General features: G+C 37.3%; 2 protein-coding genes across 2 annotated transcripts in view; one reads left to right on the forward strand and one right to left on the reverse strand.

The window, feature by feature from the left end:
• LOC122353861 (G protein-coupled receptor 137Ba-like) overlaps positions 1–18,078 on the forward strand; it is a 1,117,577-nt gene that overhangs the window by 255,966 nt on the left and 843,533 nt on the right. The window lies entirely within an intron of this gene.
• gli2b (GLI family zinc finger 2b) overlaps positions 1–18,078 on the reverse strand; it is a 76,881-nt gene that overhangs the window by 26,075 nt on the left and 32,728 nt on the right. Inside the window, exon 3 of the mRNA XM_043251728.1 lies at positions 7,869–7,974. Within this exon, the coding sequence (XP_043107663.1) occupies positions 7,869–7,974 (106 nt within the window). The remainder of the gene's footprint in view (positions 1–7,868; positions 7,975–18,078) is intronic.

Here is an 18,078-nt window from a genome sequence, read left to right on the forward strand (position 1 = left end):
AAAAAAAAAAAAAAAAAATATATATATATATATATATATATATATATATATATATATATATATATATATATAATGCAAGTGTTATAAATAAATATAATATATAATGAAATTATATAAAATAATTAAAAACTGTATTACTGTAGAAATCCTTTTTGCTCTTAGAATATTATTTGCAAATTTCATATACTTTTAATAATAGTGAATTGAATAAAAAAATGTACAATGAAATAGCTTAATATTCCAAAAGCATATTTATACTATACTTAATACTTAATATATGATATCAAATAAATTGCAATAAAAATGTAAGAAAAAGTTTCACATTAATATAACACCTTTTAGCTATTATAGCTATTTTCATTTTATTATAATTTGACCACAAACAATTATATACAAAATAAAAGTTTTCTTTACAAAATATACGTGTATATTGTGTTTATTTATTATGTATATATAAATACAAAAACATAGAGTATATGTTTTGGAAATATTTACATGCATGAACATTTATATTCTAATGTTTTATATCATATATAAATATAAGTATAATTTTTTTCTTAAGTATATACATGCATGTGTTTGTCATATATATATATATATATATATATATATATATATATATATATATATATATATATATATATATATATATATATATATATAATACATATAATGCACAGACTTTTTATTTTGGATGGTTTGACAGCACTAATTAATATATATAGATATAAAATCATTATATTAATATTTTTGCAATATTAAAAAGCTGTAAAATTGCATTAAATTGGCAAGCAACAGATTTTCATCCTAAATTTTCTTAGATGTAATAAAGAAACCCATCAATCAATAGTCGCCAAAATCTAGTTCTAAAAGAGAAACGGCATGTTTCTGCGTCCGGTGCATGTTTTTATTTCTACTTTATTAAACTACTCCGGAGCCAATATCTGATTAGCAAGCGATTTATGTTTTTCCGCCCAGTTTTAATAACGTGGGAAAATCAAAACAGCAGCTAAACACCAGAAACAAAGGTTTTAATGCTCAAAAACCCGGTCCTCCGTCTCCGAGCATGTATGTACATCAGATGCATGCATACTTAATAGGGCCTCTCTCTAAAACATACCTGAGATTCAAACAAAAGACACACAGCCCGGGCGGCGCTTAAATAAGTAATGTAATATTCAGATTTAACACCGCTGGCCTGTGGAGGGATGGAGAGAACAACAAAGCGGGGGCCGAAACACGGGCTGCTCCGCACCGAGGGATCGTGGGACCACGGCTCCGGGCTCCCAGCATGCAGCGGGGCACCGGACGGTCCTGAGGCTCCGAATCAAACAGCGCTTCACCTGCACGCACCTCTCGCTGAACACGAGCCCGCGGCCCCGAAGACATAACCGCTGCATTTTATGGCTCAAAATCATGCATTTTTCTTCCAGGCCAAAAATCATTAGTAAAGATGAAGATATTTTGGAAGTTTCTGGCTGTAAATATATCAAAACTTCATTTTTCATTAGTGATGTGCATCGCTTAGGACTTCATTCGGATTAACATTCATTAGGTTTCTGTGTGTGTGTGTGTGTGTGTGTGTGTGTGTGTGTGTGTAGAGATATGTTATTTCTATACATGCACAAACATGGAAAATATACAGCAAAAGATAGAAATAGTGTGTGTGTGTATATATATGTGTGTGTGTGTGTGTGTGTGTGTGTGTGTGTGTGTGTGTGTGTAGAGATATATTATTTCTATACATGCACAAACAGAAAATATTTCAAATAGAGCATAAATAAATGCATTATAATAAAATATTGTCACAAAAATAGTAACATTGAACAGTTTCTGCTTTAATATTGTTTTAATGTAATTTTTTTTAAATGATTTCATTTATTAATGAATTAATGTCACACACACACACACACAAATATTGGTTAACTATATGAACAATTATAATGTATAAACGTATCAAGCACATTTTTATTTTTAATTATTACTTTTAATGAATGCATTTTAAATCATTTTAATTTTTATTATTTAATTTATTGCCTTTATATTATGTTAATAATACTTCATTTTAATCATTACAATAAACATTTTAATTTATAAAAATGTATAATAATTTATAATAATAATTTTTAAAAAATATTACGTTTCATTTTTGTGGAAATTATTTCTTTTTTTATAATTAACTATACGATTATAATTAACTATATGAATAATTCAAATAAAAAATATGAAACATTTTAAAATGTATAAAATAATTTCCATTTTTATTAGCGAACTGAATACCTTTTTTAATATCTTAATAATACTTTGTTGTAATCATTACAATAAAAAGTAGCAGTTTTACAAAAAAAATATGCATATCATTTTAATTAAATTATTAAATTGCGTTACTGTTAAATCAATTAATAAAAACGTAAAACCGATGAATAATAAAAATGTGTGTTACACAAAAATATTAGCTTTTTTATATTTGAATGGAAACAACACTAAATAAAAAGTGCTGTGAATAAGGGAGTGATTTTGGACAGCGCTGGATAATATTTACTGCCACACATTCACTTTTTTTGGCTGTGATTTGATTAGCACCTCTGCATAAAGCAAACGAGAGCAAATACCTGTAATCTTCCTGCCATCACAGCGAGAAAGCATAATCACAGCGCATAAACACACACTCATTCCCCCTATTAATCTGCCATAATATTGTCCTGAGTAATAAGAGCGTCCCACGAGCGTCTGAGTCCGTCACGAGGCCTTTGTCAGAGATCAGCGGCAGATGGACTCAGCACCTGTTTCCAGAGCGAGCCAGACTCTGTCAGGTGCTTTAGTGAACGTGTTAGCTTTAACACCCATTCACACACACCGCGGGACCCCGGAGCTTCACACACACACACACACACACACACGTACAGACACACACACACACACACACACACACACACACACGCACACACACACAAGCACACACGCACAGAGACACACACACACACACACACACACACACACACACACACACACACACACACACACACACTATTACTATCTGAGGGAGCAAAACAATCTAAATATTGAGAAAATCATCTTTAAAGTTGTGCAAAGAAAAAAATGCATATTAATAATCAAAAAGTGCTGATATACTTACGGTAGAAAATGTACTAAATATCTACATGACACATGATTTTAAGAAAAAAAAGTATAATTTTTTATCTATCTATCTATCTATCTATCTATCTATCTATCTATCTATCTATCTATCTATCTATCTATCTATCTATCTATCTATCATTCTTTCAAATGTATCTAAATTCAGTGTATTCGTCCACAAGTTTGTACAGTATGTATACATCTGAAAACTGATGTACTAGTAGCTGTGTGTGTGTGTGTGTGTGTGTGTGTGTGTGTGTGTGTGTGTGCCAGTGATGAATTGCTGTATGACAGGAACTCGTCTCTACCTGGGGGCTGATACTCTGATTTAGATAAATCACATTTCTGCCACAGAGCCACATCGCACACACACACACACATACGAATATACGCACACACACACACACGCACACACACACACACATGCACTCACATACGCGCACACACACACACACACACGCACACACACACACACACACACACACACACACACACACGCACGCACGCACACACACACACACACACACACACACACACACACAGTCCCCAAACTCTCACAGAACAAACAATACTTCTATACTTCCTCACAAGCAGAGGACAGCGACCTACATAACCGCGCTCCAGATGACTGATGCTCCACGTCACACCTCTACAGTCTTCAGACACGAGGAGATCACTAATAATTACAGCTCGATATCAGGCTGTGATCAATATTAGTGTCAAATATTACAGACTTCAGGCCTACGAGCATAGAGCTGATGAGCAAAAAAACTAAACCCAATATTCCAAAAAGTTATTTAATAATAACTAATAAAGTTATTATTATTAATCATATTGTATAGTAAATATAATATATTAGTAATGTATCTCATTACGTAATATATCATTACGTCATTTATTAAAATATACCATTATTAATATATAAACCATACTCCCACTTTAATATTATAAGCTTACAAACTTTCAGTCAATGACAAAAAAACTATATTTATTATTATTATTAACAACAACATTATATGTTAAAAGTAAGTTACATAATTATCATATATAATTATATTTACCGTATTATTACTATATAAATCATAGTCCGACTTTAATTCTATAAGCTTATAAGCGCCCAAGTAAAAACAACAATAACAATAATATTCTAAAAATATATTATTAATATTATATTAATAATATATAATTAATATTATATTAATAATATATTATTAATTAATAAAATAAAATATATTATTATTATTATTATATGTAAAAAGTAACTTTATATGGTAAATATAATATGTATATATAATAAAATAATATATATATATATATATATATATATATATGTATGTATATTACTCCAACTTTATGTCTGCAAGCTTTCAGTTGATTTCCACGGAAAATAACTTTAATTTGTGACAAAAGGTATAAACTGAGAAAGTATTGCAAAGCGTTTGCACGCTCTTTGGCTGAGCTTCAAAGTAAGTGCATCCCTGCAAGCGCGTTTTTGCAAACTTATAAAGACAACCGGACTGAACCACAGACGCTCAGTATTTTCTCCAACCAGAGACAGCTTTTCCCGCAGCGGCGGAGCGCTGGAAGTGTCCTGACGTCTCGCCGGAAGCTCTCCGACAGTCTCTCGGACGAGGAGCGCCGCTGACGAGTGGGAGGTTCTCCGGGAAGAGCCCTCCCTCTCGGCCCGGGAGAATTCCCGCGGCGCTCCTGTCCGCTACCCAGATGAATCGCACCGTCCGCTGTCATCCGAGCCGGCTCCGGGAAATAAAAAAAAGAAAAGAAAAGAAGCTACCTTCTCTCCCCCTCTCTTTGTCAAACGCAGGGAAAAAAATGAAGGAGGAAAGCGAGATATCCATAGGGGAAGCCTCGGCTGACAGCTCTGACAAAATAACCAGCGCCCTCATTATTTTATATGCAAACAATGATAAAACGAACTGTATGGAGATGTCATGTTAGACAATCAGCTCGGAGACCCTTGACATGCCGCCCGCGACTGTAACAAAGTGTCCCGGCTTGCCACGGGCGACACCGCGCTTAATTTGCTGCACAATGTCCCTGTAATTAGATGAATTTGGCTCAGGCAGAGGAAAAGACAGCCAGATCAAGGTCTTGATGAATTAGGGGTCCACTGTCAAGATCAAATCACATTAATCAAGGCGAGCGAGAGTTGAGACAGCTAGTCTCCCCCCAACGCGGCTCTATGCGTGATGAATAGGCTAGCTGCTAGCGGGCCGACCGAATGTATCACCATCAAAATCTGTGAATTTAAATGTAACAACGCTACTTCGAGAATTCTATCGATTTATTCTGCTCTTTTAAGATAAACCTTCCTTCGAGCCTCCAGACCCCGTTTTAAAAAAAGGAGGGGGGCAACTCCGTGGTGTTGCGTTTAAGGAAAAAACAACAAAGTGTAACTTCAAAAAACTAGCGCGGCCCACTTTGTGCTCTGGAAAATTCACGCGGGACGCGCGGAGCTCCGGAGGTCCGGAGGTTAACCTACATTGCCGCCGCGGCTCGACGCACCTGAACCGGAGGACGCCGGCTGAGCCTTTAGGAGAGAAAAGTCCGTGGAATATCTACTGGACGGCATCGAGATCAACGCTCGCCTCTTTTCTCGCGTGGAGCTACGGAAGAGACGTGCTCGGCGTTTGCTAACAAAATCTTCGAATGTGAGCAATCGCAATACGAAATCAATCACGAGCTTGGGTTTTCTGCCAAAAATCAAATGGCAAAGATCTCAGCTCGATGAATTCTAAAACGCGCTCGTCGTTTTCTACCAAAATATTTCAGCGTTTTCTACCTGAAGCCGCTGGCAAAGGTCAACGATTTCAATTTGAGCTCAATTATTTCTCATTGAATCCTAAAATGCGCTCAGCGTTTTCTACCAAACGTCAGAAATCACAAAAATGATTACCAAAATCTGCTGTCAGAGGTCAAAGATCTGGACAACAGTTTCTCATTAAATTATAAAACGTGCTTGGCGCTTTCTACTGCAATCTGCTTTTCAAATAAGTCAGAAATCTCAAAATAAACGTAATTATTTCTATGCGTTCAGCGTTTTCTACCAAAATCCGTAATCAAAAGTCAGAGATCTCAATACGAACTCATTCGATTCTCATCAAACAGACATACTCAGAAGAAGAAATGAGCTAAGCAGCTTCGCGCAAGCTAATTTCATAGCTTTTTTTTACATGTACTCTTTTAATTAGGTCTCAGTGGAGTGTCCTGATTCGACTAATCTCGCATGTGCCTCTTCTAGACCTTTTTTTTCAACAATGCACTCAGATTTTTGAAGACACCAAAGTCTGCTTTCGAATTCGGCGATCTCAACGTGAACTCAACAATTTCTCATCGAACACTGCAATACGCTAAGCATTTTCTGCCAAAGTTTATTTAAACGCCAAAGACCTCAACGTGAGCTCATTGCTCATCAAATTCTTTCAAAATGCTACTTTTATAGGATCGACTTTACGTCAATGGTCGTCTCACAAAGCTAAAAACTTTTACAACTTTTGAAGATTAAACTGTTAACTGTAACAAGCAATAAAACGGCATAATCACGGCATGCAGCTTAAAGAAACACTCCACTGTTTTTGGAAATACATTAATTCTCCAACTCCCCCAGAGTTAATAAGTTGAGTTTTACCGTTTTTGAATCCATTCAGCCCATCTCTGGGTCTGGCGATAGCACTTTTAGCCTAGCTTAGCATAGATCATTGAATCCGATTAGACCGGTAGCATCTCGTTCAAAAATGACCAAAGAGTTTCAATATTTTTCCTATTTAAAACTTGACTCTTCTGAAGTTACATCGTGTACTAAGAGCAGTGGAAAATGAAAAGTTGGTCATTTTTTTAATGCGATGCTACCGGTCTAATCGGATTCAATGATCTATGCTAAGCTAGGCTAAAAGTGCTATCGCCAGACCCAGAGATCGGCTGAATGGATTCAAAAACGGTAAAACTCAACTCCGAGGGAGAATGAGCCTATTCCCAAAATAAGCGGAGTGTTCCTTTAACTCTGCAAAAGTGCTTTTCTTACTTCCATTTCTTGTCTTGTTTCTGGCCAAAATGTAAAAAAAAAAAAAACTGTTCAATCACAAAGGATTTTCTAAATTAAGTCGAAATTGAGTTTTTGTTTGATCTGGGTTTCTGTCTGATATAAGATTATTTTGCTCACCTCACTGGGAGGTTATTTCGCTTATTCGAGCATGTTTTTTTGCATCTGAAAACTGGAAACAAGACAAAAAATTGAAGTAAGAAAAGCGTTTTTTTCCAACACAAACACTTAAGTAAGTTGCCCTGGAAAGAATATCTGCTCAATGCCTTAAAGGCAATTAGAATTAAACGAGACAAAGATGAGAGAAGAAAAGTTTATATTCTCCTCTCCAGATGTTTGATCTAGTGAACCGCACTAATCTCTTTCCTGGATTTGAGATTTACCCGGCCTTGCGTTTCGCATCTGGCACAGAAACAAGGCCGGAGCTTATAAGTTTTCTAAACGTTTAAACCGATGACGTCGCCCAGTCTTCGGATGCGCATTTCGGTCGCGTGCTTTTTTTGCGCGAAGCATCAAAAGAGCGCGCCGGTCATTTCGGGATCACCTGATTACACCGCATTTGAATGTTGCATGTCTGCAACCGCGGGGATAAACAAAGCAGGCGCTTTATTTGCAAGCGCAGAGATTATTTATATTCACGAGCGCCGAGAAGCGGACAGGGCTGCAGGCTCACCCGTGCAAAGCGTGGAGCGCGTGGGGCTCGTAGTGGTATCTCCCCTCGTGATGACGCACGTCGATGGGGATCGGAGAGTGGAAAGTCGGGAAGATGTGATGAGGGCCTGCAAGAGAGAAACAGAGAGTTGAGAGAAAGCCAAGACTTTCAAAAAAAAGGCATTTCAAAGGCAACAGCGCTACAATAAAGTAACATGAATTTCAGAGCGCGCTGAGCAGTTTCGTGTAAAATATTGGCACTATCACACAAGAGCGGAGGAATAAATAAATAATCAAAGTATCCTAAGAAATCCTACATCCCCAACATAAAAGATATCCAACTGGGCTTTTGACAAAGACCTGCAGCTAGACGCTCTTTGAACTCGCACAGATGATGGACGTTGGGAAGGAAAAAAACCATCCGGGACGCAAACCGGGGCTGACAGCGGAGGGAGAAGAGCGTTCCTCGGCCCGGCATCGCCGTGCCAACCGGAGCATCTCCCTGCTGATCCGGAACGGATCCGACCGCGTCCCCGGCGCTTCACCGGCCCCGAAACCAGTCCAAAACCAAGGTGCCGGGGCGACTTTGAAATCAAACCGCCAACTAATGAGGGAGAGTTCCTCAGTGTTTTACAGTCTGCCGTGTACGTTGGCTGGCGTTCCCTTTCGTCGTAACTCCTTTGGCCGGATCGTTTTATTTGAGCCCGAAGAGAATGAGAATCAGAACTTTGTTGTAATAAAGTCTCCGCTGGCTCGGGACGTCCCGTTAAAGGCCAGCAGCGCTCCGTTAGCAGTTATGACAACGGGAAACCACATTTGACCGTTAACTAGCTTTCCTTTCTAATTAGTCTTTTGCTCCTGGAGCTCCTTCGGTCTGCGGGTGGAAACCAACCAAAGCTTTCCTGTTCTTTAGGTTTGAAGAAAGCCAAAAGGAGCTCCGTCACTAACAGAGCAGGCTAGCAGTCTGGATTACGATATCAGTTACTTTTCAGGAGTTACATGATTACCTACACAATGCAGGTAACTGGTTCATAATTCATTGATTCTAAAATGCTTTGGCTATATCCACAACGTAGAGTTATCACGTCGTTAAATTGGCAAACCGTGCTCATGGGTGAAAAAAAACACCTCTTGAAGAATCGGACCATGCATGAAACAAATAATTATGCAAGTTACTAAAGTTCTGATGAATGGTTTAATGCATGACCTGGAGCACGAAACCAGCCATAAGGGTCAATACTTTGATATTGAGGTTTATATGTGATCTGAAAGCTGAACAAAAGATTCAGAGCAATATTTGGTTGAGATGCAACTATTTGAAAATCTGGAATCTGAGGGTGCAAAAACTCCTTAAAATCGCCTTAAAAGTTGTCCAAATATTGCCCTTAGCAATGCATATTACTAATCATGCATAATAAATTAAGTTTTAATTTATTTACTGTAGGAAATATTTTCATGCAACCAGATCTTATTATCCTAATGATTTTTGGCATAAAGGAAAATCAATAATTTTGATGTATTTTTAGCTATTGCTACTTATGGCTACTTTTGGACTAATGGGAAATAATGGTAAATGGTAGATAAAAAAAAACAAGTAATCCAGAAAGTAATCAAATTACATTACCTGACATTTCTTTCATTATGTAATCTGTAATCGTAATCGTAATTTAGCCAGCTCTGGTCACTAATATGTTTCTATGACCAAACTAAGCCCAACTAGCACTAGCTAGTAGCTTGTACTACTAGGTGCCAGTAATGCTTGACTTAGCGGGACTGAGAGGAGGGTGAGTGAATCAGCTGATATCTGGACTGTATTAACATTCTTGAGGGCGGCGGCAGTGGGAGGGTGAGGGGTGACCCGTGGAGGTCAGAGGTCACGGGTCATTATCCACACCTGGGGTTCTCAGCGGCTCCTCCAGAGGATTCATTCAGTCAACAGAAGCAGTGTGAGTCAGCAGTCTCTCACACTCTCGCTCGCTCTGCTTCTCTGTCCATTTGTTCATACCCTTCAGGATGGCAGACGAGAGCATCCCAGAGGACAGGAAATGACCCGCTGCTTTTCCTGTCTCTCTCTCTCGCTTCACATTTACATAATGTAAAACTTAAAGGGCCAGCGCACCAAAAATACCGACCTGACGTCGTTTATTCACCTCGATGTTGTTATGAACGTTCAACAGAACACAAATGGAGACGTTTTGGGAGGATTTTCAGTCAATAATATCACAATCCTTATTAAAAACTATTTTTCCCCAACTTTTATAGTGTTTTAATCTGTTTTGGAGCTTAAAGGGATAGTTTACCTCAAGGTGAACATTTTGTCATCATTTATTCACCCTTACGTTGTTCCAAACCCGTATGAATTTCTTTCATAAAAGATAAAAAAATATATATTTTGAGGAATGTTAACAAGTTTATGGTAGCCATAGCGGAAAAAATAGAATGGAAGCCAATGGCTACCAGCAACATTCTTCAAAATATCTTCTTTTGTGTTTAACAGGAAAGGGAAAGTGCAGTTATTCACATCGATTCAGCAAAATTGTTCAGTCAATAATGACAATAGTCCCATTTTTAAATGGTTTTAAATCAGTTTTAGAGACTAACAGCCTGAGCATTCTGCTAAACGTCTCGTTTTGTGATCTACATAACAAAAACTTCGGTAAGTCACCCTCAAGATTAGTTTGATTTATTAAACTCGGCCTGCTTTGTTCTGTTTATCTTAAAGTTTGTCTGCAGAATCGCAAATTTACCAAAAGAGACGCTGAAACGCTGAGATCTAAGAGCGTTTCTCGCTAAATCTAGGCCGTCTTTACTTGTACAGTCTGCGTTATTTGCCGTGTTTTCAGCACAATCACATCAGCTGCGTGACTAGCCGGAGTCATGTGCTCCCTTTATAGTATTTGTCATGGAAAGTGCCTCAGGTTGCTTTTAATTGATGAAAAACACCATAAAAACACACCTGACGAGCACAACAGTAATGCCACACAGCTGTCGAAAGCTTGCAACACGCAACTGGAGCACAAAGCTTTCAAACAGCCTAAAAAATAAGGGTTTAGTGAACTTTTGCCATCTATAGACCCTTTCGCTCCACAAAAGGTTCCCATAGCGAAAAATAAAAGTACAAAATATATCTGCAATACATTTATTTCATTCACAAATACATTTTCATTTAATAAAATACCCTGCTTTTAGGATATGAAACTGGTATATAGTCTGCTACTAATTGTGTACTTAATGTACTTTAATAGTGTACTAAAGTACAATTAAAGATATACTTAGCATGCCTTATTTTCCTAAAGTAGAACTATTGCAAGTAGACTTCAAAGAGCATGCAAAAGTGTCATTAAAACACATTTTAGACTTAATATTGCGAAAAGTGCAACAGTAGTCTCGAGTTATTTTGTTCAGTAATATTTTATTTAGCTTTTTCAGAGAATCGCATGGCGCTAATTAATCTTTACGCGATCATTTTTTCCCACTGAAAATAAAAATCTAAATATCTACTTTTCAAATGCGGCAGCATTTCGTGTTAAAATAGAGAGAATGCCTTTAAAATCAAATATTTGAAGTCAGATTAGTACCATCTGGTTGGAATAAAAAACGCTTTAACCACAAAATGACTATTTCGGTTCTAGATTTGAGTAACACTTCAGAATGAATGACACTTGTTATCTGTGAACTATGCTTTTCTCTCATTAAAATGGTTAATTTGCTGCTTATTAATAATAATGGTTAAGTTTAGGATTAGGGATGTAGAATAAGGCCATGCAGAAAAACGGTAACTAATTAGCAAGGTGTTACCGTAAAAATAAAGTGTTACCGTTCCAATGAAAATAATAAAAACGCGAAGCGACACCGAAAAGTTAAGAGCGTAGTCAGCAGAGATGGTCTGTAAACGCCGCGAGGAGGATACATTCAGCGCCCGGCCGCAGTTAATGCGCCATTACTAATGCAGCGGGTGAATTATTGCAGGGGCTGATGGGAAGAGAGGTCGAGGACAAAGAGAAGGAGTGAAGTGGGTCAGCCGAACATGACGGAGAACTCTCCCGCGCTGAAGTCACAGACCACCGCATGAATCCTAATCACGCGGGTCCGGTTTAAGGCCGACTTTGCGCTTTAATCACGACTCCTTCGGAGGAGGAGACGCACAAATAAAACACGGGGAAGGCCCAAACTAGGGTAATTGGAAGCATGAAAAATACACAAAACGTTTGCGGCTCCGTAAACACTCCCGACCGAAACGAGACGGTCTCTGTCATTAAAGCGACACGTTACCCCGCAGCCTCATTCGTCTGTGCCCGCCCTCAATTATCCACATTACCACTGTTATTTCCAGCCGTCGCATTTTTCATGTCGGCGCAAACACCCACCCCGTCGGCGACCCGTTCTGCGGAGGCTCTGACGTCCGGGCCCCCGTCACCGGAGGAGCGGGCAGATTGTTCGATCATGCCGACAGCTCCATTGTTCCTCCGCAACGGGAAGAACAAAAGAGGATCGCTCTGGAGAGTTCAAGAGGCGCGTTTACCAGCTTCTCTGAGCTCTATCCCCCAGGGCTGCAGGCGGCTGCCGGGGCTCCGTGAAGCCCCTCGCATCTATTAGTCTTTAGGTGATAACATTTGTTTTCACATCTGGGCGAACGGAGCAGAGGGGTGCCGCACTTCTTCAGTGTCGGGCTTTCTCATGCACTTCTTAACCTGGCCGGGATCTCTGTCGTTTCAGCCACGGAGCTCCTAAACACGCACAAAACGTAACGGGGTTCCTCGAAGAACCTTCTTAAAAGAAGCACTTTTTCTTAGAAAAGAAGATATTTTGGGGAATGCTGGTAGCCACTGACTTCCATAGTAGGGAATGAACACGATTTTAATGGGAAAAAATGAAAACGCTATGGTTAAAACATGCCAAACGGTTCACGGTAAATTCCTGTAAAATTTACAGAGAAAAACCGTAAACTGACTTTCCAAGAATTCCTTTTGCATTCATTTTGCATTGTTTTTTTTGTTTTTTTTTCTTCTACTTTTTCCTTATCAGTTATGCTTGTTAGGGTTGTATACATGCAATGTCGTTAAATGAATTAGTGTTTGAATGACGCTGACCAGCTTCTGTATATTTCACTATTTACAAGCTGCTTGTGATGGGCTTTGGTTCGTCACGTGACTTTCTCATCACCACCTGCTTTCGGTGTTTATCAGTGCATTTCAAAAGGTACAAAACATTTCAGTACTTTAATAGGTTGGTATATTAACGCTATATCAGTTAACGAAATTACGGTATTTAACTGTTATTTAATGCAAAACCGTAAAACCTAAAAAGGTATTACCGTATTTTTTTATGGTAGAATTCCGGCAACCACAGCTGCTGTTTTTTTACCGTGAACTATTTTTTTTGTTTATTCCAAGACAAAGATCAATTACGTCAATATTCAAGATAATAAAGAGAAAAAAGAGACATGGGACTTGGGTTGACTGACTCAGCAAGTTGGCTTGAAGTAAATTACATTTTTTACAGTATAGTACGTGAATTAAACGGGTACACTCTCACAAAAACCATTGACTTCCATAGTAGGGAAGAAAATATTGTTGTAATACCAACATTCTGTATCTTTTGTGCTCAAAAGAAGATAGAAACTCTTTTAAACTCTTTTAACTCTAAGATAGAAAACATTTTTTTTGACTGTAATGAATTATTTGTGGAATGGAAAGCTTCAGTGGAAAAGAACGATTCTTGATAGAACCATCAACGCCAAGAAAGAACCACGATTTTTAGGAGAACCGCTTTTTTCTTAGTGTGGAGACGAACTTCTTACTGCTTTTGAACACAAAGAAGATAGTTGGGAAGAAAATACTATGGAAGTCAGTAACTACCAGCAACAATACGAGGATGATGACAATAGAAATTACGTTTTTGGATGAACTATAGTTTTTTTTCATTGTATCCATAAATTCCGAAAAAGAACCTTCAGATTTATGGATGCTAAAAGGTTGTTGATTGAACCATCAACGCAAATAAAGAACCTTACTTTAAGAGTATAAGAGAACCAGTTTTGGTTCTTCAAAGCACCTTCTAATAAACAGTCCACTTTTCCTAGTCTGAAGAACATCGTAATACTTTTTTTTTACGAATGTGGAATGTTAAGAGCCTATATTTTAAGAAATACATTTTTCGTATTTCAAAGAACCTTCCAAGTAAACAGTTCTTCAAAGAACCTCTTTTTCTTAGTATGAAGAACATTTTAATTATCTAAAGAACATTCTTGCATTTCTGTGTAATGGAAAGGTTCCATGGATGTTAAAGGTTCTCTAGAGTTCTTGAAAGTATAAGAACCTCTGGAGGCTCTCGATCAGATAAACACGGTCCCTGTTAACTCTAAACGTCTCTTTCTGATGTCATTCAGCTTTGAATATTCGGGCCAAACAAACACAACCCCTCTTGTCTTTGTTGTACCCTAATCCCAGGATCTAAAGGGGTAAATGGTTTCATTTTACAGGAAGTACTCGGCAACAATAATGGCCCTTTGAGGGGCCGGGGTCTTTGCAGTGCAATTAAAAAGCTTTGGGCATTACTCACAGAATCAGGAGGGGAAATTAGACAGGAAATTCCTGTAGAATAAGCTGGCCCCGGGCCTAGCTAAACATCGCCATGCCAACCACTACACACAAGAAGACCCAGTGCATTCTGGGATGTGGCCTATCTAAATTACAAGTCTGTGCAATCTTTCTATTTATTGTTCCATCTAGCCTTTACATTACTTAATTCATTCATCTGTCATTCTATCAATTGTTCCATCATCCATCCATCCTTTACATACTCTATACATCTAACCAAAACTTTCCATTATACATCTATCCATCCATTCATCCATCATTCCATCATTCTACCCATCGATTATTCTATCCACATCTCCATCCATCATTCTAAACATTCATCCATCCTTTTCATGCATCCATCAATCTGTTGTTCCATCCATCCATCCATCCATCCATCTATCCATCCATCCATGCATCCATCCATCTATCCATCCATCCATCATTCTTGTCTAGAAATCTGTTGTTCCATCCATCCATTCATCTATTGTTCTGGTCCATCAATCTGTTGTTCCATCCATTGATCCATCCATTGATCCATCCATCCATCCATCCATCCATCCATCCATCCATCCATCATTCTTGTCTAGAAATCTGTTGTTCCATCCATCCATCCATTCATCCATCAGTTGTGGCATTCATCCATCCCTTGATCTATTCGTCATTCTATCCATCCATCCATCCATCCATCCATCCATCCATATGGTCTATCAATATGTTGTTCAAAACATCCATCCATCTATCCAATCTTTACATCTATCTATCTATCTATCTATCTATCTATCTATCTATCTATCTATCTATCTATCTATCTATCTATCTATCTATCTATCTATCTATCATTCCATCATTCTACCCATCCATTGTTCTACCCACGTCTCCATTCATCATTCTAACCATTATTTCATCCTTTCCGTCCATCCATCCATCTATCATTCTGGTCTATCAGTCTGTTGTTTGATTCATCCATCCATCCATCCATCCATCCATCCATCCATCCATCCATCCATCCATCGTTTAATCATTCTACCTATCCATTGTTCTATCCACCTCTCCACCCATCCATCATTCCATTCATTTATTTATGCTTTCCATCCATCCACTGTTCTGGTCATCATCATTCTGGTCTATCAATCTGTTGTTTGATCCATCCATCCATCCATCCATCCATCTTCTTTGAGGACCAATGAATTGTTATTCCACTTCCTTAAACGGCTTAAACCGGCCTACGGTAGGTTACTGTTTCAGTCTGGTTCCACTGGTCAGGCTGGTCTGGTTTGATGGTTTTAGAGGGGTGTTGTACACACAAACAACTAAAACATCTCAATCTTGTTTAAACGTGGGAATTTTTAGGCCGAGGGAATGCATCACTTCACATTGTTACTCAAGTTTCCAGTAAGCCCAGCACGCCGGAGGTAAAGCAGAAGGACAAAGTGAGCGTGAGATGCGTGTTGTTAGCATGCTGTTTGTGTAATCTAGGTACTTAAGACCACAAGAGTCTATAAGACTGATTACGGCCCGTCGTGATCGGCCCGCCACCTCAAGCCCCTGATTTATCACCTCTGCTCGTAATAGTGCTGCTTAACACACAGGTTTGTCCAGATTAAGTAATTACCCTAAAGCTGAAGTTTATTATCTTTAAGACTGGTGCTATGATAAAAAGAGCCCTGTCGGAGAGACGGAGCATGCAGAAGCGCTGATGGCGAATGAATAAGGGCGATAATTAAAATGCGATGCATTAAAGTGGCGTTTCTGCGGGCGCCGTCAGCGTGCGTGGTTTCTTACATTCATATTAGCCCGGCGAAACCCCTCGAAGGGGGCGAGGGGGATAACAGCTGGCCCAGAGCTGCAGCTGAAGGCACGAATTACTCCTCCAGCGCATCTGTAAATTAAACAAGGACGCGGCTCATTTAGAAGAAGAGCACAATCCCACCTGAAACCATCCATTGTGTTTTGCGGGGTCACGGGGAACTAGACTCTCAAACAGTGCTTTGCTTCACTTAAAGTCAACCTGGAAATGCCTGTTTTACTCGCGTGATATAAAAAGATGTCGACTTTGGAGCGGGTTTGGCGTCACAAAATGCCAATAGCATTCCAAAGAGTTTGAAGACGGATTGTCCCTTTTATATATTTCTTAGTTCTGTTAATAATTCATATGAATTAAATAATTTAAGTCAATTACAAAAATAAACGTTATTATGAGAGAATGAGTTTCCTGATATTTTGGCTTAGGGTTGAAAAATCTGGGAGAAAAAAAAAAAAAAAATATATATATATATATATATATATATATATATATATATATATATATATATATATATATATATATAAAATTAATAATAATATATTACTATCATTATTGTTAGTAGTAAAAACAACCCCACCACCCCAAAAATTATTATTTTAATTAATTAATAATTACAAAAAACATGACCTCAATTAATTTTAGTAATTGTATTTAATTCAGTAAGTTCCAGTTTCGTATTTAACTTTGTACTACAGTAAGTAAAACTAAAACTGAGATAAAAACGATGTAAAAAAATACACTAAAACAAACTAAAATGAAACTGAAAACAATATATGTATACATAAATATATATATATATATATATATATATATATATATATATATATATATATATATATATATATATAAATATTTATTTATATATATATATATATAAAAAAAAAAAATATATATATATATATATATATAATTTAAAACATTAATAAAAAGTATACTAAATACTAAAAAAACTATGATTTGCTAATTGGCCATTTCTTTATAACCCACTTTAAAGTAAACACAAAATGGCTCTCGAAACACGTTTCAGTTTCATGTTATGAAAGGTTTTCTTTAGCGCGGGATGTCTGATGTAGGAGTGAGGTCAAGACGAGCCTCAGGTCCGTGTCCTTGTGTCTCTGATCGATGGCTTCTGGAGCACGTTCTCTTCACGCTCTCTGACTCTTGAGGATCACCACTAAAATAGAGCGTCTCTGAGGCGGACCATCAGCACTCAGAAGCGCCAGAGCGGACCGGACAGAGCGGGACGCCGGACGCTATCTGACCGCTGAAAATACATCTTAAGATGCTGCTTGACCGGCTTAAACTGGTTTGAGTATCTAAAGGTCCAGTGATCTAGCGTGCTACACAACAGATGGATTCTCCCGGAAAAGCTTCTGTTAGTGATTTATGAAATATATAAATAAATCCTCCAATGATAAAGTTAACTTTATTATCAAAGATAATGGTTTAGGGCTGCACAATCTTTTAAATAAATACATAAGCAAAAAGCTGTGATTGTCTACAGTTTAAAACTATTAAATTATTTTTCAACATGATTGAATTTGTTATAAATATATATATATATATATATATATATATATATATATATATATATATATATATATATATATATATTTTTTTTTTTTTTTATTAATTTATTTATTTATTTTATATATATGTTATATTAAATTTTATAACAAAATATATAATAACAAACATTTGCTATTTATTATTATATGCTGATTATTAAATATTTACACATGAAAGTAATTACAGTAATATTCCTATGATAATATTAATATTTATAAGACAATAAATAATATAAACAATAAATAGTACTATTTATTAACTATTGTAGACTTATTTAT

The sequence above is a fragment of the Puntigrus tetrazona genome, chromosome 11 (assembly GCF_018831695.1).
Source record: "Puntigrus tetrazona isolate hp1 chromosome 11, ASM1883169v1, whole genome shotgun sequence".
Lineage (NCBI taxonomy): Eukaryota > Metazoa > Chordata > Actinopteri > Cypriniformes > Cyprinidae > Puntigrus > Puntigrus tetrazona.